The sequence below is a fragment of the Mauremys reevesii genome, linkage group 18 (genome assembly GCF_016161935.1).
Source record: "Mauremys reevesii isolate NIE-2019 linkage group 18, ASM1616193v1, whole genome shotgun sequence".
Classification (NCBI taxonomy): domain Eukaryota; kingdom Metazoa; phylum Chordata; order Testudines; family Geoemydidae; genus Mauremys; species Mauremys reevesii.
Genome location: NC_052640.1, coordinates 3,904,843 through 3,927,178, shown reverse-complemented (window position 1 = coordinate 3,927,178; position 22,336 = coordinate 3,904,843). Strand labels below are relative to the sequence as shown.

The 22,336-nt window shown below is 43.4% G+C and overlaps 1 protein-coding gene across 3 annotated transcripts; it reads right to left on the bottom strand.

The window, feature by feature from the left end:
• Window positions 1-767: 767 nt before the first annotated feature.
• On the bottom strand, window positions 768-22,314 carry FOXN4 (forkhead box N4). 3 transcript variants are annotated; one of them, XM_039505200.1, is made up of 10 exons: window positions 21,251-22,314; window positions 20,321-20,409; window positions 8,766-8,926; window positions 7,852-7,967; window positions 7,640-7,753; window positions 6,062-6,189; window positions 5,461-5,557; window positions 4,340-4,547; window positions 2,326-2,706; window positions 768-1,507 (listed from the first exon to the last, which is right to left on the bottom strand). In XM_039505200.1, the coding sequence occupies exons 2-10, from the start codon at window positions 20,404-20,406 to the stop codon at window positions 1,257-1,259; spliced, it is 1,542 nt and encodes a 513-aa protein (XP_039361134.1). In that variant the 5' UTR covers window positions 20,407-20,409; window positions 21,251-22,314; the 3' UTR covers window positions 768-1,256. The 3 variants fall into 3 exon arrangements, with proteins under 3 accessions (XP_039361134.1, XP_039361133.1, XP_039361135.1); XM_039505199.1 differs by having other exon boundaries at window positions 21,266-22,314; XM_039505201.1 differs by lacking the exons at window positions 20,321-20,409; window positions 21,251-22,314 and adding an exon at window positions 19,416-19,599.
• Window positions 22,315-22,336: the final 22 nt, after the last annotated feature.

Genomic DNA, 22,336 nt, shown 5'->3' with positions numbered 1-22,336 from the left:
CTTTCTTCAAATCCAATTTTAAAATGTTACCAAATACATATTAGTTTTCAAAAGTTTACCAAAAAAATGCATGGTAAGAATCAATTTTGCTTAGATTAATTAGGAAAAAAGACAATTATGAATTGGTACTGTACAGTAAAAAAAATATATTTGGTCTGACTTTTTTTAAAGGTGTTTCACTGTTTCAAAAGTGCTTGTTTAAATTCAGCTTTCAAAATGAAACCGAAGTACTACAAAAGTGATTTAAAATAAGGTGTTGCATTTGTGATTATGAATAATTTAGTTCACGCAAATAGAGTTACTGCATTTAAAAAAAAATTGAACAGTGCTCAGTTTACATAATTTCTTTTCTCTTCATAACAATAAATATAAATAAATTTACAAATAGTAATACTGCCTAGCACAAGACTCAACAGAAGCACAATACACAGGAACTAATGTAACAAATCTAATTTTTTTTCAAGTCTAAGATAAATGTCATTCCTAAAATTCCATTCCAGTGATCAATTTAATAATTCAGCCCTACTACCTCCTTCATGTGGTCAGCCCCCCACCCTCCTGTTTTATTAAGCCCTAGGTAAAAAAAATTGTGAGTTTCATTTAAAAAATTTCTGCTTGAAGCCTCCTTCCCACCCCACTCCCTCCCCCAAGAACACATTTAAAGACAGTTACATCAGAAAGGTGTTGGCATTGCAAGAGTTTCCAGAAAAGGCATGTGATCTCCGTTTGTTTGATGGCTGCGGTTATTTGGCTCTTTTTGGAAAAAACAAAAAAAACAAATATATAAGGTCAGGTGGTTCTCGGAATCTCTGACTCGGCCCGCTGGAGCAGTGAGCTGGTGCATTGGCTCCTGTGTATGTTGTGGTCAAATGGAATCTGCATGCCAGTCCTGCACGTGACATTAGTTCTGAGGATTGGATTACGTTTAAACATAATATGACTAGTGCGTGAATTGTTCTAGTAAAGTTTTTCCTAACTGATGCATTCCACGCTCCGTTTTGTCAGCTCCCCGTTCTTGTATCACAACAGCCAAAATCCTTTTTGATCTCAGTGAAGATGACGAGGGAGGTGTGTTTACAAACCCCATGCTAATACTGGCTTGATACATTTTGGCATCACACTGAGAGTTCTGGTAAATACCTTGCATGATGCAGGGGTCTGCAGAAGGAGCTGCTTTCCAGCTTTCAGATCCTATCCTAAGGCCTCAAAGGGAATAGGCCTGTAACAAGTTACTTAGGTCCTCGCATGTGTGAATCTTAAAGCAGAGCAATGGGCTTGTTGCCTTGACCATTCATGTACTGTGATGAGGCTACATTATCCAGTGTGGCGTAAGTAGTGTAGAGGCCTGTGACCTGTAAGTCTGAGAAGGAATAATCACTACCACTCGAGACGGGGGTGAGGCCAGCCGTGCCCAGGTCACAGTCTGAGAGCTGGAGAGGGGAGTTGCTGAAGGCACCTAAGGTATCTAGATTGAAGCTGTCATCTTTCATTTCTTCCCATATATTTCCTTTAAAAGATGATAAATTCAGTCCTGTTACAGTTTTGACCTGCCATGGGCTGGGTTCAGGGTATACAATGGTCTTAAACTGTTTGTTTAATTATCTTAACTGAAAGGTTTTAATTTCTACTCAGTCCTAGGATGATGCTTGTGAGCGACAAGGTTTTTGGTTTTGTGGTACAAAGGCCTTCAGAATAGCAGGAATAATATGGGTTCAGCTGGTCAGTCCACTGCTAACTTTCCTGCCCCTCCCAACCTGCTTAAAACGTATTCTTCACCCGTAATGAGATTATTTATATAGCCCTCTTCTCTCCTGCTGTGCTGCATGGACATGATGCAGCTAATCTTAACAACCACCCTGGGAGGTGAAGTGCTCCTTTTTGCAGGTGGGGAAACTGTGGCACAGAGGCTGCGACTTGCCCCCGGCCACAAGGGTGGGGTCTTTGTCTGAGCTAAGATTAGAACTTGGGAGATCCTGTTCTAGGCAGGTTCTCGGACTGGCCATGACTATGGTGCCTTTTCTTGAACCATTAAGCCAACCCCCCTCCACCCCTGCCCCTCCCACATACACACCTGATCTTCATTGGACACTGCACCACTGGGCTAAATTATACTGAAGCATGTAGGGAAATTCAATGTACATAAACCATAGTATTCCAGAGAGAATTCTGATTTTCTATTTCAGCCCAGTCTTGCAGTATTTCAGTGGAGGTGAGCCCAGTATGTCCTACTGGACCCAGGATGTGTTTTATATGTACAGTGTCTCCATAACTAGGACACACACGCTCTCTCTAATACACAGTGCTCCCATCCAGCTTCCCCTTTACCTTGTAGTGCGAAATCCATGATGCTTGGATCAAGAGCATCCACTTCGGTGTTCATATCTGCCGTCACATTCAGGAAGTCTGCGGGTGCGCGGCTCATTGGGTGGTGAGGAAGGGGACTCTGGCTCATGTCAGGCAGAGTATGGAGAGGAGGCGTCTGGGCAGGTGCCGGTGAGTCCGGGGCTATGCGAGCCTGGGTCTGGATCTGGTGATGCAGTGGTATGGACTGCAGAGAGAGCGTCATGGGCTGGGGCTGCAGCTTGGAGATGGAGATTCGGCCTTGGGCTGTGGTCATGTGGGTCAGTGTGGACACTTCGGATTCTGCCGATTTACTAGGCCGCCTGCAGTTCTCAGGTCTGTCGGTGATTAGTTTGTCTAATTCCTCTGTATGGAAAACAAGCAACTGAGCACACATGTCTACCATGGTGTGAGCAGGGCTAGTAGGTCCCTGAGGCAGCTGACGGTTTGCAATGCATGCTTTGCTTTTCAGCAGTGAATAGGGACACACTGCAGAAGTACAGTTCTAGAGCTGGACAGGTACCTCTTGCCACCTCCACTCCTCCCTCCCTTCCATACACAGGTCTTCTCTTTGATGTCTTATGATCAGGCCAAGAAAACCGTGGCATATTTACCAGGACAGTCAGGCTAACGCTCTTCAAACCACATGGGGCAGACCTACAGTGAGCTCCTTGTTGATAGAGATCAGGGAATTTTAATCTGACTGAGGATTTGCTGAACTTGTCTTAACATCTTAAGTATGTTTTTAGGACAGCCACATGATAGCTTCAATACTACTTTGTTTTTAAACTCTTCAGTCAAAAACAAAATATTATGTCATTCTGATCACACGTACCAAACTTCCCAGGAAAGGTCAGGTTTGGTTTCAGCCACTGCTATGCTACTAAGAGCTTAACAAATACGCTGTTTGTTATAAAAATGGGGAAATCTTGGAGCATGAATAAAAATCTCAATAATTCTGCAAAATAATAGGCATGAAATGTGGTGTTTAAAATGCAATGCTCTATAGCACTGACCATCAGAGGCAGCAGAACTTGTCTAGAATGTCTAAAGACTGGAGCAGAAGATAACCATCTTGGATGTGATCTGAGTCTGAAAGAGCCGCATGCCCTAGTAAGATGAATGGTTACTGTCTCAAGATAAAAGTGACTGGAGTATTTTGAGAAAATGGGAGTCAGGGCTTAGAATAGAAAATGCTGGTAATTTAACATCTTCCACCAGATCTCAAAGCCTTGTACAGCATGAATTCCGCCTCCCCCCCATTCTGCTAGGTGGGAGGGGGCACACCCATTTTACAGATGAGTAGTCCAAGGCCCAGGGAGCTGAAGTCTGGTTTGCCCAAAATCTCACCGGGTTAGAGGCAAAGCTGGATATAAAAGACAGGAGTTCTGGCTTTCATTGCCCAGCATTAATCACTAGCCGACACTCCGAGGAGAGGTGAGGGGAGTGATGATCAGATAGCGAGGGGCAGGGAGAGGCAGCAGCTGGGAACATGAGTCAGTGCCGGGCGGGGGGGTTGGATCAGGGCTGGAAGGGTCCGAGGCAGGGGGATTTAGGAAGCACACCAAGCAAGCAAGCTTTGGATGAAGTCCTGAATCAAAAAATACATTAACAAAAATTCTCTGCCTCTCCTGTGCTCCCGCGGCTCAGTTCTGATGCCAGCACTGACTATTTCACATGGAAGGCACTAGTCCAGCAAACCCAGGCCTGTGTTTTATGCTAGCATCCTGAGAAACCTGTTTGGTTTTAGGCCAATAATAACCACTCCTGGAATGTGCCAGAAGAGCATGATGCACTGCTTCTCTAATCACTCAGCTACCCAAACCAACGTCCTTGGCAGCCGCCTACGTGCAACGAGCGACCCTGTCCTCTGAAACACTTTCCCTCCTCTCCCAAACCTGCTCTGGATAACGATAACAATTGATGTACAACTGGCCAAACCGTCTCGTTTACTGTGACTCTTCTACACAGCAAGTGACACAGCCCAATCCCAGTCTACCTGGATTGGCCATGCTCCTGTGAATAGCAGCCAAGTCCTTCCTCTTCCATTTCTGCATCTCTTCTTCCATCTTGTCAATCTTGGCAGGGTTGAGGGCCCACAGGCAGCCTTTGCGTGAGGTGCCACTCATTTTATTCTCCACTTTCTCAAAGCACTTGTTCAGGGAGAGGTTATGGCGCACAGAGTTCTTCCAACCATCGGGCGCTGTCTGGAGGGCAGAAGTTTGTTGTTCAAATTAGCTACTGCAGTGAGGCGAGCCGTCAGTTGGATGGACTGTGAATTCTCCATGAGGGACTCTCACGGGCCCCGCAGATCACAGCAGCTTGCCCACCCGCTTAGCAACACAAGTAGCTTTCAACATATCACACCCGGCCTCCTTATGCTGCATGTTTTTTGTACATCACAAGGCTCGGGGCTGCACTAGCTTCCAAGCACAGTTCAAGGCCTTGGTGTCAACTTAAATAAAGCAGTTTGGGTCCAACTTACCGCTGAGACAGCCCCTCTCCCTAGGCCCTCTACCCTTCTGTCAGGTGCGCTCAGCTGAGGCTGTGCTGTCGACAGGCCCTAGACTTGATCTGTGGAGGCCTGAAGGCAGCAGGATATTTTCAGGGGAAGACAACTGGCTGTGGAACTTGCTACATGCCTGGGTCTGCCCAAGGCAGAGTTTGTGGAAGTGGACACAGTTTGTTTGAGGGTAGTGGGGAGATACCAGCCCTTAGATGTCACAGCAATAGACCCCGTGTAAAAACCTAGGAAGATCTGAGGGAGGCTCCAAGGCTGGTGTTTCCTGAGGCCACCTTCTCTTGGGGACCGGGTTGTTCTTGCTTTTGGGGACAGCCCAAGGAGGGGATGGAAGGAGGATGAGGTCATGGTGCCACCTGTTGTGGACAGGCTGTTTTCTCTGTTTATGCCCAGAGGCTTATGCATAAATAGCCAGCTCCCCTAGACATAGTGTGACTCCGGAATTAAAATGCAGCCATGGTAAAGCAGGGGAGACGTGTGGGTGTGTGGGGTGGTTGTTTATGGTAAACAGTGTGTTGAGATGCTACGGATCGAATGCAGTGGCAAGCGGCTAGGCCTCTTTTGTTCCCTTCCGGCGTAAAAGCTTATTGATTCCTTACCTTAAAGTAGGGGAAGTGCTCCTTCATGAAGCCGTAGATCTCACTCACTGGGAGGCTGCCCGTTTTACTGTTCTTTAATGCCATTGCAATCAAGCAGCTGGAAGAAAGAGAGGGAAGATAAAAGCCGGTTCCCGCTTCAGACTGTGCATGTTGGCCCATAATCTCCTCCTCTTTACCTAGCAACCTGACACCCACCTTTGCCCGTGTGAACAGTCACTTCCCACTGCACTCAGGGTCTCATCAGCTCTACACTAACATTACCCAGCTTCCATGTTTAAGGGTCCAAAAGAGATAATGAAATCTTGAGAACCAAGCTCTTTGGCGCTGTTACTCCACCTCTGTTCTGCTGGAAGGGGATTAACTTGTCAAGGTCTTTCCACTGTTACTAACTACACTAGCAACCTGGACAGAACAGCAGAGTGCTGTTGGAGGAGTGATGTGGATTTGCCTCTCCAGAGAAGGCTTCTGTCAAGATCATGGGAACAGTAAATCGCGTTTGTGCTAGGAAAGGAAACGGAGCTTTTGCTGTGCCAAGTATGATACATTTATAACCAAGCCAAATGCAGGCTGGAAGCAATAGCCCAGCTTGTTCTCCACTCACCTGTAGGAGTAGATTGGCTTGGGATAATGTTTTGGATGGACTTCCTGAGCAGTGTGAGGGGCAAGGCGAGGCTGAGAATATTGAGGATGGGGTCCATAGGATGCATTGTATATTGCAGCTGGGTTACACTGTATTCAGAAGAAAGAGGGAAAACTGTCAGAAGAATCAGCATTTCTCTCTCTCTCTCTCGTCGTGTGTTATTTCTGGCTTTGTACTGATGAGAAACAAAAGCTCCCCAAAAAGATCACATTCCAGACAGTACAAGTACAATGGAAAGACTTCCTCAAACAGGCTCCTGTGCTTTGAAGAGATGGGAGATTCTAACCAATCTCACAGTCGGTGAAGCCAAGTGCGGACTAAAGGACATGGAGAGTTTGAAACAAGTTCCATCCTTTCTCATAATGAAATCCCCCGCCCCGTGCAAACCCCCTTCCCCTTTTGCAAGGGAAACACTTTCTATGCCGTTTAGACTCTAATTGATTGAGACACCAAATTACAGGACATCATTAAAATGAACATACTGAAAGCTTCCCAGTTCCGGTTCACTATACAATACACACAAGGCTCTTGCTCATCTGAATGCTATTATCAAATAATTTGTTTGTATTTTGTGACATTGTCACAGCTCCATCCCAGGCTGTCCCTGCCCCACCTCAGGTTCATCACATTTTTGAGCAATCTAGCATTGGTAAAATACTGTCCTGAAGCTCTGGAGACTGACAAAGGTGGTTTTGAGGGGTCCTTTTTTTTTATTTTTTTTTTTTTTAATAAATATCCACAGTAGAAGAACTGGGTGGGTTGTACTGGTGCAGTCTGCTCCTGGCTGCAAAGCAGACCTGAGCTGAGGAGAGGGATGGAATGACAGCAGCTCTGTCTCTGTTTCCACTCTGTCCTTGGCCTCTCGGAGGGACACGGGGAGAGGGCCGTGATGGAATTCTCCCCAAAAGCTGCAGCTGTGGACTGGAGGGGTACTCTTCCAGACCCTGGGCATTGCTGTTTCAGTGAGCAGAGTTGTCAGGTATATCTCCATATATTATTATTACCCATCCTCAGCCAGCTTCCTATCTCATAGAACTGGAAGGGACCCCAAAAGGTCATAGAGTCCAGCCCCCTGCCTTCACTAGCAGGACCAAATACCGATTTTGCCCCAGATCCCTAAGTGGCCTCCTCAAGGATTGAGCTCATAACCCTGGGTTTAGCAGGCCAATGCTCAAACCACTGAGCTATCCCTCCCCCTATAAAATGACACACAAATAGAATAAGTTTTCTTCCAATTTGGGGGGATTGTGTAGTGATTACTGGTTCTGGAAAGTGAACACTCCCAATGCTGAGTTTCTATGGCACGTCACCAGTGGTAGGGGAGGCAGTGGTGTTTTTCCTTGTGAAGGGTTCCTAGAATTGGCATTTTAGAACCTGACTCTAAAAGGCACATGCACAGAGATTAGGTTAGGGGGATTCAAGGCAATTTTAGCTCAGCTGTTTACTTTGGTGCAGAATATCTGTAGATCTGTGTAAGAGCCTGCAAATCTGGTCTGTACAGCTACTCTGAGATGCAGGCTGCATAGCAAATAATAGTACCTGTTGCGCATTCTGTGCGATGGCAAACACTTGCTGTGAATGAGAAGCAGGGAAAAGCGGGTGCTGTGACTGTAAACTAGGAGATGGCTGCCCTCCGACTGTGTACTGGCTCATCTATTGGGATGAAAAGACAAAAGTGTCGGTCCTATAGTCAAACATCTTTCCTTGGGAAATATTGCAGTGACAATTAACCCGCTCAGGTCAGCTCTTACATTTGCTCCATGCGATGTAATCGTATTCAGTCCCAGAATTCCCTGTGGCAGACTGGCCTGCACCTGAATCATTGCTCCTGGAGCACCTGTTGAATGCATATTACCTGGCACAGGACCTATTCATGAAAAAGCACATATGATGAATGCACCCACACAAAACTACATCTCTGAAAACTTAATTGCTATTTATTTTTAAAGCCTTATTTCAACTCTGATTAGGCTCCATGGAAATAAGACTGAACTCAAAATACACTGCAAACTGCAAGGGTGACATCAGACGCGACTGAGAGCAGCTGCTGCTGGGGTGTTAGGCGACAGCTCTTTAATGATTTTGTAGTGTCATTAATGTAAGTGGCATTTTACAAAGGGTAAATTATACTGAATTAAAATCTTTGCCCCAAATGGTTTTATAATCTAATGGCATAAATTGCTCCATAAAGTGAACACAAATAGGCGTGTTTGCTGAAGTAATGTTGAGACTAAGGAGAAGTTTGGTGACTATTAACTGAGAGGCTGTATGAAGTGCACAGCTGCAGGATTGGTAAATTATTTTCTCTTTAGTGATGTTGAAACAAAGGCACAGAGATAAATGACCATTTCCAGAGATACTGAGAACTGAAAACGAAGTCCTTGCACCAAGGTCACACAATGAGGCTGAGCTGGGCATAAAGTCAGGTCCAAATTCTTCGATCTTTGTTCTAACCCCTAGTACCCACTGCCTCTTAGTAAAAAAAAATATATATATATATATATAGGGGGTATCTCTTGTCACAGAAGGCAACAGGATGTAGTGCTTCTGGCAGAGAGTGAAATCTACTGTACTTACTGTGAAAAGTTACAGACAAGAAAGCTAGTTGCAGAGCTTTTTGTCTCTTTATTATTATTATTTGTCATTTAACAGCAGGGGAAGTTACCTGTCTGCTGCAGCATTGACTCCTGAGAGCTGATGCTGAAGTCCATTCTTCCACTAGCCATCTGTTGTAAGCGAGGAACATCAACAGAGGTCAGCCATGACAAGGACTGCAAGTCGCTTGGAAGGTCTTCACTCAACTGGGAGGGGGCAGAAGCCAAGAGTCTGCAGGGAACAAGGTGAGATGTTAGCGAAGAGCACAAAGATTCTGCTAGATTGTCTGTGGGTAAGGACGACCTCTTGGGAGCCCAGCCTAATGCAAGTTAACAGTAGACGTGGGTCTGAGTTACAAAGTTGGGATGTGGATCCAAAGCTCAAGATGTGAATTTTTGGTTCAAGCCCCATCTTCCATTCATAATGCCTCCATGTGTCCCTTTGTAAGAGGTAACATTTTATTTAGCAGGCTTTGAAGTGTTTCTAGTTTGAACCAGGACCAATTTTGGGGACTGTTCTGTCGAGATCTCCCTGTAGAACAATAGAGTGGTCAGCTGAACATTATGAAAAGTATATTTTTGCACGAGAGGGAGAGAAGGGCATTAGCATTGCGGTCAGAGCAGCAGCGCTGTACTCCGTGTTTCTATCCGAAATACTGCTTCTCAGAGGTTAAAGTGGCTGTCAGCATTCAGCCCGTGCTGTAAATGTTAAGTTATCAGTCTAGGAGCACTTGTTGCTTTAAAAAAGGTCCAGTTTGGCGTACTAAAAAAAATACTTTAATTTAAAATAACCCACACAGAATATTGGTAATGGAAAATTGACTTCAGTGGGACTATTCCTGTGCTGAAAGTATGTGCTTAAGGCTTTTTAGAATTGGTACCTAAGGATAAAACAATCACTCCTTTTCAGTACTTATCTCAAAAATTACTTTAAAACTTTTTTTGGGGGGGGGAGCAGTAGATTCATAATGTTCTAACCACTCTGAGAAAATTTAAAAAAAAAAGTCAGTTAGCACGAGATCTTTAAAGGGTCGCTTTCCATTTCCAGGTGGACACTGCAAGGGCAACTTTGGCTGAGAATAAGATTTTGTAAAAACAAGTTTTTTTATGGAACTGTTTCAATGAACTTTATTTTAATTCCAAATCCACATTCCTCTGCAGCATCTGCAAACCAAGCAGTGCAGCACTGTGCCAGTGTATAAGAACCAGGAAGGGAAACTGCCTAGAAACAAAACTGAAATTGATGATCTCCCCTCCCCCCCCCCATGCGTGTGCGCGCACACACAGTGATTGCAGTAACCTAAGGACACTCCATGGTTTAAAATAGGATTTTTAACCTGACAGTATTCCATTAAGTCTGAAATCCAGCTAAGACTAATGAGGAATTTCAGCACCTGCACCCTCAACAGCGTTTACTTAGTGGGCCCTTTAACAGTCTGAAGGAGTTTCTTCCAGCTACTGTATCATGTTGATGTCGACGTTTCCAAAGGAGAGAGGTTTTTGTTGGTGTTGGGAGATGGGGCGTGATGCGAATCCCACCTTCAAAGGCTCTGTACTGTGGGGACCTGCCCTCCGGCTGCAAAGTCCTGACTGCAGCAGACGTGCAGTACAAAAGCTTGCACCTTCCACCAACGGAAGTGGGACCAATAAAAGATGTTACCTCACCTACCTTGGCCCCTCCTGCAGTCAGTCCCAGTCTCTGTCAGAAAATCAGTGCAGGGGAGCTGCTTGACGGAGATGCAAAATGCATCTCCATTTGCCCCCAACTGCCTGTCCCGCATCCATACTCTTTCCATAGCACTTCCAGCCCATGCGAGGCTGGGGTAAAGTGCTCCTGCTCCAAGAGCTGAACAAACTTCTGCAATAGCACCCCCTGCCCCTGCTGATTTGTGGAGCAAAGGCTTTACCTCCTCAAGAGTACAGTAACTGCACAAACAAAACTACATTAGAGTAGGTTAGATTAAAACCAGCCATATCCAGGAAGATCAGAAGGCCGGCTCTCAGCTTGGTGTGCTTTGTTGTCACAGGGCATGAAGTATTGTATTCAGAATTAAATCCTGTTCAGGTTATAACAAAAATTCAGATCTAGCCTTTCCTTAAATGGAACATATGAGGGCTTCAGAAACCAGCATAACGCAATCTTCACTATAAAGCAAAATCTGTAGATTGTGGGATGAACTGCAGATCTCCTCCATTCGGTCCTTGGTGAGATCAACTTAATTTTTTAAAACGGCCTTTGATGTGCTAAATCTTCAGATTGTAAGACTCTGCATTTATGGTCAAACTATCTTAACTGATAAAGCCAATGAAAAACCAGGCCAGACTTCTCTTGTTGAAAAGTTCCATTTAGAAATCTAATTTCTGCACATTTTACCCCGCTTGCACATGCTGTGCTCTTAGAAAGGCACAATCAACTTTGTATCACTGCTGATAAAGGAATGCACAGCATAAAAAGCAAAAAACAAACACATTTACATGGAGGGCCAAGACGCAAAAGTTCTTACTCAATTCAAAGCTGCCACTGAAGGCAGTGAGTTAAAATGATTACAAACCGATGTGCAGACTGTGGGCTTGTTACTCATGTTGAATAGTGCTGAGGAAGTCAGAGGGGCTCCTTAAGGAGTCAGGCACTACTTCACGTGAGTAAGGAGGATCTCTCTACATAGCCCTGAGTAAGGACTGCACAGATTCAGCCACTGGAAACATGTTTCTATTTTGGAGGAACACAGGTTAGCCTGAGATTGTAGATTCTCTTTTTAAAACACCCTAACTGAAAACATTATCCAATAAACAAGTGACCTTTTAAAAAGCCAGGTGCTCAGCACTAATGTGCATCCATTGTCAAATGGTGATAGAGGCAGTAAATAAATCGGATTTCTGCTGAAGCATCTTGTATGTTTTACATGAGTCTAAATCAGCTTAACATAAAATGCCAAAACAGCAGTGTGCTGCAGCCTAAAAGACTATTGAGATTTTAGCTCTTTCTAGTCAAGATTTTCAGCAGTTCAAAAGTTCCCAAAAGTCTACTACCCAGTAGATCTCTAAAGCAGAACTTTATTTGTTTGCACAAAGATTTTAAAACACAAAATAAGCAGAAGACAAAGCTCAAATCCTGGCCAAAAACGTCTTCAAATCCTCCTCTGAGCCTACCCTGGTTTCTTTCTCCTACTGTAGTTATAGTGCAATAATTAGCATTGCCATGGTTACCACTGTTCAGTTATTTTGTGAGGCCTGGGACTTAAATGCATAAAAAGAACATCAGGTGACCACTCTCCCTACTTAGCGATTGGCTGGATTGTAAGTAAACAAGAGCATTAAATGATTTGAAAACTGGGCAGGCTCATGTCGTTTGCAACAGTTGGACCCGTTCATTGTAAGCCGATAACCCATTGTGTTGCAAACGACTGTTGCCCAGTGGCACGTGGCCTCCATTGTTTTTGGCATTCTTGCTTAATTGTTTTTTTCCCTCCTCCTTTTTACAAACTTCACATTAATCTGGCTGAATGACAGCCAACACACACACAGACACACACATGCCATCTGGCACCCTGGTCCCTGCCAGTCCTTCCAGACAAGTCAGCTCCTTCAACAAATAATGGGGTCAGATGGGCGGTGAGGGTCAAAACCCACTGCACACGCCTCCTGTCAGGAAATGAATCTGCCACATGCCCTCTCTCCACTCCACAGCATGGGCTAAACAGCGCCGAAGGGTAGGACCACAGAAACCATATTTGCACAATAACCTCTCTACGTTTATCTCTTTGGAAAACTGATGAATTCCTTTGCTTTATGTTAACGTTAAGTGGATCCATCCCAGCTCTTTCTAGAAGCCTAAATGATTAGTAATCCACATATGTGGTTAGATGTCAGAAACCTTAACTGCAAGCAGCCTGAATAGGATGCTGACGGAACAGTAGGAAGCTCAAGATTCTCCTACTTCCTAGTATAACATGAAGAACATCTTTCCTTTTATACGGCATCCTTATTCTACAAAATCACAGACCAGCATGCAGTGTATCGGGGATAGGCATGTACCTCTGCTGACAGAGACCATATTTTAAAGATCTGATTTACTTTTAAAGTTCATCTATCAGTCACTATGCCCCATTTTAAAGCAGATACCAGGGTACAGTGAAATATAGCTCCCCGATCCATTTGTAAAACTAAATGTAATTCTTGTGAGGGAGCTTATTTTACTCCCCTCCATCCTGGCATAGGCTTCTAGTCTGAATTTGACTTTATACTTCCCATCAAAACAAAACAGACCTCTGTTTTGTTCAATTAAACAGCTTTGACATACTCTCTTGCAACTATTTTTTAAAATAGACTGACAAATATTCTAACAAACGTTAATAGTTCAGTAAAATAGTAGACTCTAAGCAGGTTACCAAAAATACATGTGGCACAAAGCGATTATTCTTTGAGTTGTCTTCGAAACAAATGTAAATTTCAGCAGTAGTGACTTCAAGTCACTTCAGTACTTCACATTGCACGGTAACCCGATCCAGGCAATGAGAGCTCAGACCTTTTACAAAGATTTACATAGGGAGAGCTGTCCTATCACTGGGTTTTTTTAAATGTACAAATATACTATGCAATATAAATTCAACTCATCTAACGGTAGATGGGTTCTGGGTGTGTCTTTGACTCTTAGGGGAAAAAAATGCAAATCAAACCATCTGCTTTAGTTAAACCATGCATAGTAGTGGCTAGCTGGCAATTTATCTACTCCTGGAGTTCAACCTTCTTCCACCTGTGTAATCCCGTGCACCCCCCCCAACCTACAACTATATAGCTATAACACGCATACAAAACTATCTGTTTTGTATATCTCCACTGTATCCTTCTTCCCCTTTTTGTCTTAAATTAATGGTAAACGCCCACATCTTCCTGTGTGTTTGTACAGCCCAGGTACATGTGGCTCAGATGAATTTAAATACCGATGTATACCCAACACATACTTACTGAAAATGTCTAAGGAGTCTGCCAGCTTGCTTGCTGGGAAGCCCTCCATTTTTGGAAAGCAGTTTCAGTTCAAGATGGCAGCTGTTGCCAAGGGAGCACACTGTGCTCCTTCCTGGAGAACTTACGGGTGTTCTTTTTTGTCTGTACTGCCCTAAGGCTGTATAACGGCAGCCTGGCTTGTAAGCAAAATGCTCAGGCTGGGGTCATTAAGCTCAGGTTTGAAGGTTAGGGATGGGCTAGGAAAGTGGTAAATTCTTAGGCAGCCGTTCTCAAACATTTTCTCAGTGTAGGTGGTAGTGTCATAGAGGCTCTCATGGAAACCTCCCCTCACATTGTGGTCACAAAGAGAACTTCCCTTCTCGTTTGTGATTGCAAACATCCCTTAGGCAATTGCACCAATTGCTTACATATTTTTAGCTGTCTCCAATGCAGGAAACGTTCCGTCATTTAAAAAATGAGTTAATTAGTCACACTGTCTGCTCCTCACTTTATCCGTTCTGTTCTTCTTTCCCCTTTTCCTCCTTTACCCTTGCAAATGCTTCCTTGCCACTTGATTCCTGTCTCCCATGCAGCATAAGCATCTCTCTCTCTCTCTCTCTCTCTCTCCCCACTGTTCCTTTGGAAGTTCCTCTCCTGCTAATGGCTGGCTTGGGTCTCTGACAACAAATCCAGCTTCCCCTGTGTCTCTTACATAGGATTCAGTATCCCCTATGTCCAGGCAATGAGGCGGGCTTGCTGCTCCTTGTTCCCAGCACCTCTTCTCATTTCTGGGTCTCCTGGAAATAAGTTCAGCTAGTCCCAGAGACCAGACAGCTCTCCCTGGACCACCACCAAGTGCTCCATCAACCACAATTTACCCGGCATCAGGGGTAGTCAATGGGCAAACCGTGGGCCAAATCCGACCGCCAGATGCTTTTGAAGGGACCCTGAAATCTTTTTATTTACTTGGTTTATTATTTATTATTGGTTTGGTTTATTATTTTCTCTGGAGTCTGGACCTTGACCAAGAAATCTGGACCTTGACAAGAAATAATTGACTCCCCCTGCACGGCGTTAAATGAAACAGAGTTTTGGAAAAAAACCCCAAAAACTGATCACTGTGCACAGTGTTGCTATTTCACTTTTCCTTTTTCTTACAGTAGTTAAGATAAAAGGACAAAACTCTTCAAAGACCTTGAGCAAAGATGCTTAGCCTCTGGTAGATGTACCTTAACGGCTATCAAAATGGTTTCTACCTTTCAATTAAGTTTCATAGTGCCCCATGGAAGTAGATCAATATTGGGGGGGGGGGGGGAGAACTGAGCCATAAATGAGCTGCATGATTGCCCAAGTCTCACAGGAAGTCAATCGCAGAGCTGGGATGTGAATCCGTTGCTGCTGACTCCCTGCTGTGCTCCATGCAACAATCCTTCCCTTGCTATGGATGCTATTCTGCCAAACTGACTCATGTTGTGTAGCACCTTACTTTGCAAGTTCTTCCATGGAAGAAAACGTGGCTTCTACTTGGCGTAAAGAAGGGTGGCAGAATCTGGCCCTATATAGATGGTGCTGTGTAAACTGTTAATAGCTGCTGGCTGTGAACTACAGCTATTTTGCTCGTTTTCATTGGATGTCCCTTGTTTTATCTCCTGATTACCAACATTGGACTGGCTTCCCTTTGCCCTGCATCTTGTACTCCAGTGCCAACTGAGTGTAGAATGCTACCATGCTACATTCCCCTTGCACAAGTGTAAATGACCATGGGTTTGTGTACACCTGAAACGCTGCACCTGCAGCGCTTCAGCTTAGACACTACCTATTCTGATGGGAGGGGTTTTCCTGTCGGCCTAGGTAATCCACCTCCCCATGAGGCAGTAGTTTGGTTGACAGAAGAACTCTTCCGTTGACCTAGTGCTCTCTACACCAGAAGTTAGGTTGGCTTAACTATGCTGCTCCAGGCTGTGGATTTTTCACACCCCTGAGCGACGTAGCTGGGTCGACCTAACTTTTTAGCGTAGACCAGGCCTAAGTCAGCAGCATTATACACTGCCTTGTGGATCTAAGCTTTCTAGCTCACTGGGGATATGGGAGAGCTTTATAGATAAAAAGATAAGTGTTCTGTGCCACGAGTATTTGAAACTTCTTGTGATAACCGAACACTAAACCAAATTCATTTTCTGCCCCGGGTCTTGAACTAGGTGCCAAGCCCCTCCTGTGAGAGGTTCAGGGCCCTCTATACTGATTTCATTGAACGCTGAGGGGTCTTCGAACTTTGCGGGATGAAGCCTATAGACTGGCAGAGCTAGAAGTAAGAATTTTGTAAATGCAAAATAATTTGAGGAACAAGGGCCATCGCTTTTTAATGTACATTGATTAGTAAATTTCATGAACTGCATGATTTAATCCACTTAAATCAATTCTCAGCACCCTGCATTTGACTTTTTAGGAAGCCAGTCTCTTTCTTTTCTTTTCTTTTCTTTTCTTTTTTTTTTTTTAAAGCAACTAATGTGATAAAATCTCTCAGCCACATCATGGTGTCAAGGGAATGGACACTGCAATTCTCTTCAGGAACAACTACTGTTGTATTAATTATGTATTTGTAACCTTTTAGCTGCAGAATGTTTTATTTTAGTGCAAACTCCCAGATCCTGACTGTCCCCAATGGTGAATACTGAACATATTTAAATCGTAGATTGATCCTCACAGATCCAAATTCCAAACTTGGTTTGCTCATGTTGTAGCCTGACTTCCAGACAGACAGTAGTCGTTTCTTACAAGCACCTTCTGTCACAAAACATTTTACAAACAAACCGATATACAAGCAGTAGACAAGGCCCTTTCTCCACCACTGAAGTGCAGCTATCTCTGGAATGGAACATAACAGCTGTTTATAGCTCCAACTCAGCAAGTTATTTAAGCATGTGCATAACTCTCCAGCTCATTGCTTTCAATGGGTCTACAAACATGCCTAAATCTCTTGCTGAATCAGGGCCTATCAGAACAAAGCCACACTTCATAACCATTTAGGATAGGAACTGAGGTATCTGTGGGGGGAGTTTATGTTGGAAATACGTAATTATATCAATTGGAATGTAGCCAGGATATCTAATGGGTTAATGCTCCTGTGATAATTTTGTGCATTTATATTCCTGTAACACTAAAGATTTATTTATTTATTGAGGATGCGCTTCACCCAGTATATGACACAAGTAAAGTAGATATTTTCTACTCCTATAGTCAGTGCTTTGTGACTATTTAAACACCTTTTGGCTAAGAGCTACCCATTTAAACCCTTATTTCCAACCTAATATGAATAGTGACTTTATACCTGCATTGCAAGTCCTTCAAAAATATTGTACAAGGCTGCTCAAATAAATCCGAAATAGGGGAAAGTGTGGATGCTGTTATACTACATTCCTCTGGGGGCAGTTGGTTCTATGGTCAAGTCAATCTAGATTTAAGCCGTTATAAAAGTTAGAATAATTCAGTATGTATTTTGAGACACGTCCCTTATGTTATTTGATAACCATATTCCCCAGACCTCCCCACAAGTGGGTCTACTGAATCTACAATCCATTGATTTTTGGGGAAAATGCGTAGTTTCGCCTACATGCTGATTTGGAAATAGAGCAGTACTTAGCAAATAAATAACCACTCCTGTGTCTGGGATCAATACTTATTTAGGAACTTTTAACATTTCTGTTGTGTAAAGTTGCTTCACGGTGTGAACATTTGGCCCAATGGCCCCTTATGGTTCCAAAGTTGCCATTCTGTTTTACTGCGTTAGCCTCACTGCTATACATTAAGCACTTTGACTAATGCCAAATGAGCTGAGTGAAATGGGCCTCGTTAACTGCTGACGTTATAGTTATGCCCTCAACTTCCATTGATGTCATTGCAATCGTAGGGGATGCCCCTGCCCCTGAAAAGGTCAAAGGTTATGATATTCCAGTTACGCAATGACCACCAACCACAATGGGATTTATGTGGCTAAACTCTTGCCTGGAGCGCTACAAGTCTGATTCTATCCTGTGCTATCTGGGCCCACAGCAGCTGCTGCTTTTCATGTACACAGCTATAAATGGTAGATCCTGGAAGATCTAGTACAAGCTCCATGTTGTAAAATTCTACCAAAAAGAATATTCTTAGAGACCACAGCACTCGTAAGCTGAATCACTTTGCTCCTCAAGGACCTGCTTTACAGACCGCTGACAGCAAGGGGAGTCTTTCCATTGCTTTAATAGGCTTTGACTTGGAACCTGTAATTTACTTAGCTCAGTACTGGATCACCCACAGATACTCCATTGCATTATAAACTTGTCACCTGTTGTTTCAGTTATGAAAAATAAAATATTTACACTGAAATCAGTTTAATCTTAAAAATGAATTAGTAAGAGCAACATGTTCAGGATATGCCAATCCCAGCAAGCTCCTCTACAGCTTTAGCATACCCTAAAATATTGGCTGCAGTCAATAGAAGTGTATGTCCCTGCTACCATTAAGGGGTTAACCTTTAAGGGTTAGAGACAACGGAGGAGTTGGAAATGCATCCTTTTATGCAAATTAGGCAGGTACCTACATCCCTCAGGAGGGAGGAGTTGAGGGTGTAGGCAATGGCACTTAGCAAGGATGGTGTTTTATGTTGCACTGTTGAATCTGTGCAAAAATATGTATTTGAAACCATCATCCAAGTCTGTCCTTGTCTGGATTTGGCTGAGTAATACAGTCATTATTGCCACGCCATCCCCTATCTCTCATTTAAATATGCTTTTGGTCCAGAAGGTCTCAAGATCCGCCAAAGTGATTTTTTTAAAACAAGGGAAACCTTGTAATGTTTCAAATCTGACCTTTAAACCACACGGGCACACATTCTCTATAAACCACATGTACAATTCTTTGTAGTTACTGCCTTTCATTCCTGTCTCTCTCCCTCTGACTGTTCCCTTCTTTACCCTTCCTGGAAAGCCTGGTCTCCTCAAAGTGCAACTGTCCAATTGAAAGATTCTAAGTGAGACAGAAGGGTCTTCTCAGCATAGTCCCAGCCTCCCACTCACTAATTGGAGGCCATTTCCTACTCTGCGGAGCCCTGCTGCTCCCCCGTGGAGAACTCAGGACTGTGGGTTCCAGTCTTGGACTGTGGTGACAGCAGGAGAGTAAACAGAGCTGATAGAATTTGACAGGTCTATTCTTTTCTTAAAATCATTCAGTCTAAAAGATTTTCTTTTACATAATCCAAAGTGTTTTCTCATGAAGCAGGACAAATACTGTTCCACATTTGCGGTGTAGTTCAGATCTGATGCATTTTTATCAGAAGTTTCTACTTGTAAATGAGGTCACATAACTCAGAAAAGACTTTTTTTTTTAAATCACAAACTAGTTAAAAACAACTTTAGTGATGTAGGAGCTGTTAGAACTAAGAATATATAATAAATAACTAAAAGCAGTTTTAAAACCTGCTTGATCACCAAGTAAACTAAGATACTCTGTCAGTGTGTCCTAAAAGTAAAATAAACTATATCCTGCATCAAAAAAAAATTTGGGTGGTTTTTCTTTTTTCTTTTTCGTTACTATGAATTAAAGAATCTCCCCTACATGAAAGGTCTTTGTTATGGTGCTATATGCTTCAGGGAGCTAATACTGATTTACAGTTGAGCATCCACAGGTCACCCACACCCTTCCTGAACAACTGAAACATTTCTTTACCAATATTTACATAACCGACCAAATGCCTAGAGCAAACAGTGCTTTAATAAACAGCAAAACAGGGTTTCACAAACCTTTCTCCATAGTGGCTTCACCCAGTATAACAAATCACTTGTTGCGCTGAAAGAAGCTGCAGGGCAGTGTTTGCATTTTGAATAGAGAGAGAACACATACGGTTGCCCACTTTTACCCAAGGAAATGTTGAAAACACCCACTGGCTGTGAGAGTCACCCACTCAGCATTTCAAAACAAACCAACAGAAAGCTCTCTTCACTTTGCTGCACTGATTCACATGCTATAGTGTATTTCATAAAACATCACCTCATGTGACAAGATGAAGCTGAATTAATCCAAAGCACTGTAATTCATGCATAACCATCCCGTGACTTATAAGAAAAAAGATTTTTTAAAGTTCTAAATGGGTAAGTGTTGGTATAGGTAAATAAATGCCTACTTGATAAAGGTTGTCAGCAAACCCAAGTTTGTTCCTGTTCATATTATAAGTAGTTTGGCATCTGAATGCATTTGGGAACTAAAGCAAATATTTATTTTAATTAGGACCTTCCCAAGTGCTAGTTGAACATGACTCCTGTTTTTCCTGACTGCTTCCTATCAATTCAAAATGCTACATGAAAGGGGGCTTTTAAATCATTACTATTTTACAAGAGTATCATAGTCTGGCAAATCACATAGAGCACAGACTATACCAGAAGTTCACACCAGGCTTTGAACATATTTGCATTGACTATGCTTTACTATCAAAACATTTTAAGCCAGGGTGTTTCTGAACACATGGTATGCTACAAGCAGTCAGCAAAGAGAAAATTTCTTTTAAAGACGAGCGCTAAATGTAATTAGCTTCTTCATTAAATAGGATTTCTGGAATATTTGAATTTATTTAGAAACATACATAACTGTTAAAGTCATCTAATGGGCCATGAGGATGCAACACCTCTTTATAAATGGATAAATTCCTCACCTGTATTCCTGTGGCAAGGGGTGATGATTTTGCCCTGAATTTCTAATGATTCCTGACATCATGGATGTAATGTCACTTTCTATCATCTCCTATGGGGAAGACAACAAAAAAAAATCATATAGGTATGAAGTAGCTATCCAGCATTTCAGCAGTATGGAGGAAACTTTAAAAAAAATCCAAATTAAAAAACCTGGAATGTAAGACATAATTATTGTTGGCACGTTTCCTATCACTTTTAAGAGCAATGTTTTACTTAGGCTACAAAATGTCTAAATATTTTAGAAAGGCAAAGGAGAATGTAATGCAGAATATATAACTGATGTAATAAATGGGAGGGTCAAATGAATCCATTACAGGCATCTCAGTTGTGTGAACTGAATACCAACCAAATTAGGAAAACAGTTGTGTGTCAGTTTTTATATACTAAACAAAATCATATGACCTGACAATTTAAAATTTAGAAAAACTAAATGACATTTAAAAATGACTGACTAATATTTTAAGTACATCTATGTTATTACCAGAAAAAAAATCTGCTAAAGAATTGATGTGAAGACACAAATTAAAAAAAACATCTGTGTGACTGCAGAGTCATTTAAAAACACTCCATAATACAAGCAGCTGTGGCAATGAATGAGATCATTTTAGCAGAAAGGGAAGGAAAGGTTGTCATACAACTTGCCCCCAAAAGTAACTGTTTGCAACACTTTTGTTCTAAAAGTACAGCTAAGGCTGAGTGAGGAAAAAAATAAAAACTACATGTGCCAATAAGACTGACCCAAGTTTTCAGAAAAAGCTTGCAACCTCCATGAACTAAACAACATCTAAACATTATCTGCACATATTTCTCAATAGGAACTTGTAGATTACATCCTATGTGTTTACAGGAAAATGAAATGTGCTAATTGCACAACTGTATGCAAAGCAAACCTTGCAGGATGGTACCTGGAGTGAGATCTGCGGCTGCTGCACTTCTCTGGTCTAAAGGGATCTCTCTCTTTGTAATTTGGCTGCAGTTTCAGTCTCCAAACCGTTTTTAAATTTCCCTCTCAGGAGCTGTCCAACCCGGAGCATGCGCAGAGGGCGAGTGAGTTGCTTTGCAGGGTCAGTCACAGGGCAGGGTCAAGGGGACTGCAGCATTTCTCAACCCCAGTAGCACTGAGTCCCCATCCCATTCTCACCCCCGGATTGCCAGCCCCTCCAGGAGTTGTTCGTGGCCAGCGGTTGTGCTCTCTAACCTTTTATAGCATTTAAACTTCCTTCGGATGCACCCGAGGACTGAGTTGGGAGGGAAGGGAGAAAATTAAAATTAAAAAACCTGTTGCAAAATGTGTAATAGGGCATTAAAATTAGCATCCCTAGTTGGAAAAAAAGAGGGGGGGTGCTAAGAAGGCATCTCGGGTTTACACGCAGCCAACATTAAATTGTTTTTTAAAACAAAACGTCTCTTGCTTTTGAGTGGGGTGGTGGGCGAGAGAAGGGGCAAATGCAACAGCGCGCCACTTCAGCACCCCTTTGGGGGGGGTGAATGGGGAACAGTACTAGCGTGCGCCACTCCAGAAGCAGCTGCACCAGGATGCATATCCACCCACCACCAACTGCAGCCTCGGATTCTTTACTGGGGGAGGAAGGTGCGGTGGGGAGAGAATTAGGGGTAACAGCAGCCGCTGGATACTGCTCTGCCAGCCGTGCCGCTGCTTTGGAAGGGATTGGGGTCAACAAACTGCACTAAGAGCTTTCACCACCCAGCCCTAGGACCCGGCTCCGGCTGTAGCTCCTGAGCTGGGGGGACAAGTGCACTAGTGCAGTTTACACACACACCCCGCGCTGAAGGACAAGTGCACTAGTGCAGGAGTTTGCACGCACACACACACACACACACACACCGAGTTGGAGGACAAGTGCACTAGTTTGCACCAACCCCCTTTCTCCTCCCCTCCCGCTCTGGGACTAGGGGACAATTGCACTAGGAGTTCGGCCCCCTCCTCCCGCGCCCCCCAGCCGCAGGCTCCCGGC

Coding starts and splice junctions, on each gene's coding strand:
- FOXN4 (XM_039505200.1), bottom strand. CDS start 20,406: ATGATAGAAAGTGACATTACATCCATGATGTCAGGAATCATTAGAAAT. Junction 8,927..20,320: donor CCCTTGCCACAGGAATACAG/GTGAGGAATTTA, acceptor TGTTCCCTGCAG/ACTCTTGGCTTCTGCCCCCT. Junction 6,190..7,639: donor TCGCACAGAATGCGCAACAG/GTACTATTATTT, acceptor TTCTGAATACAG/TGTAACCCAGCTGCAATATA.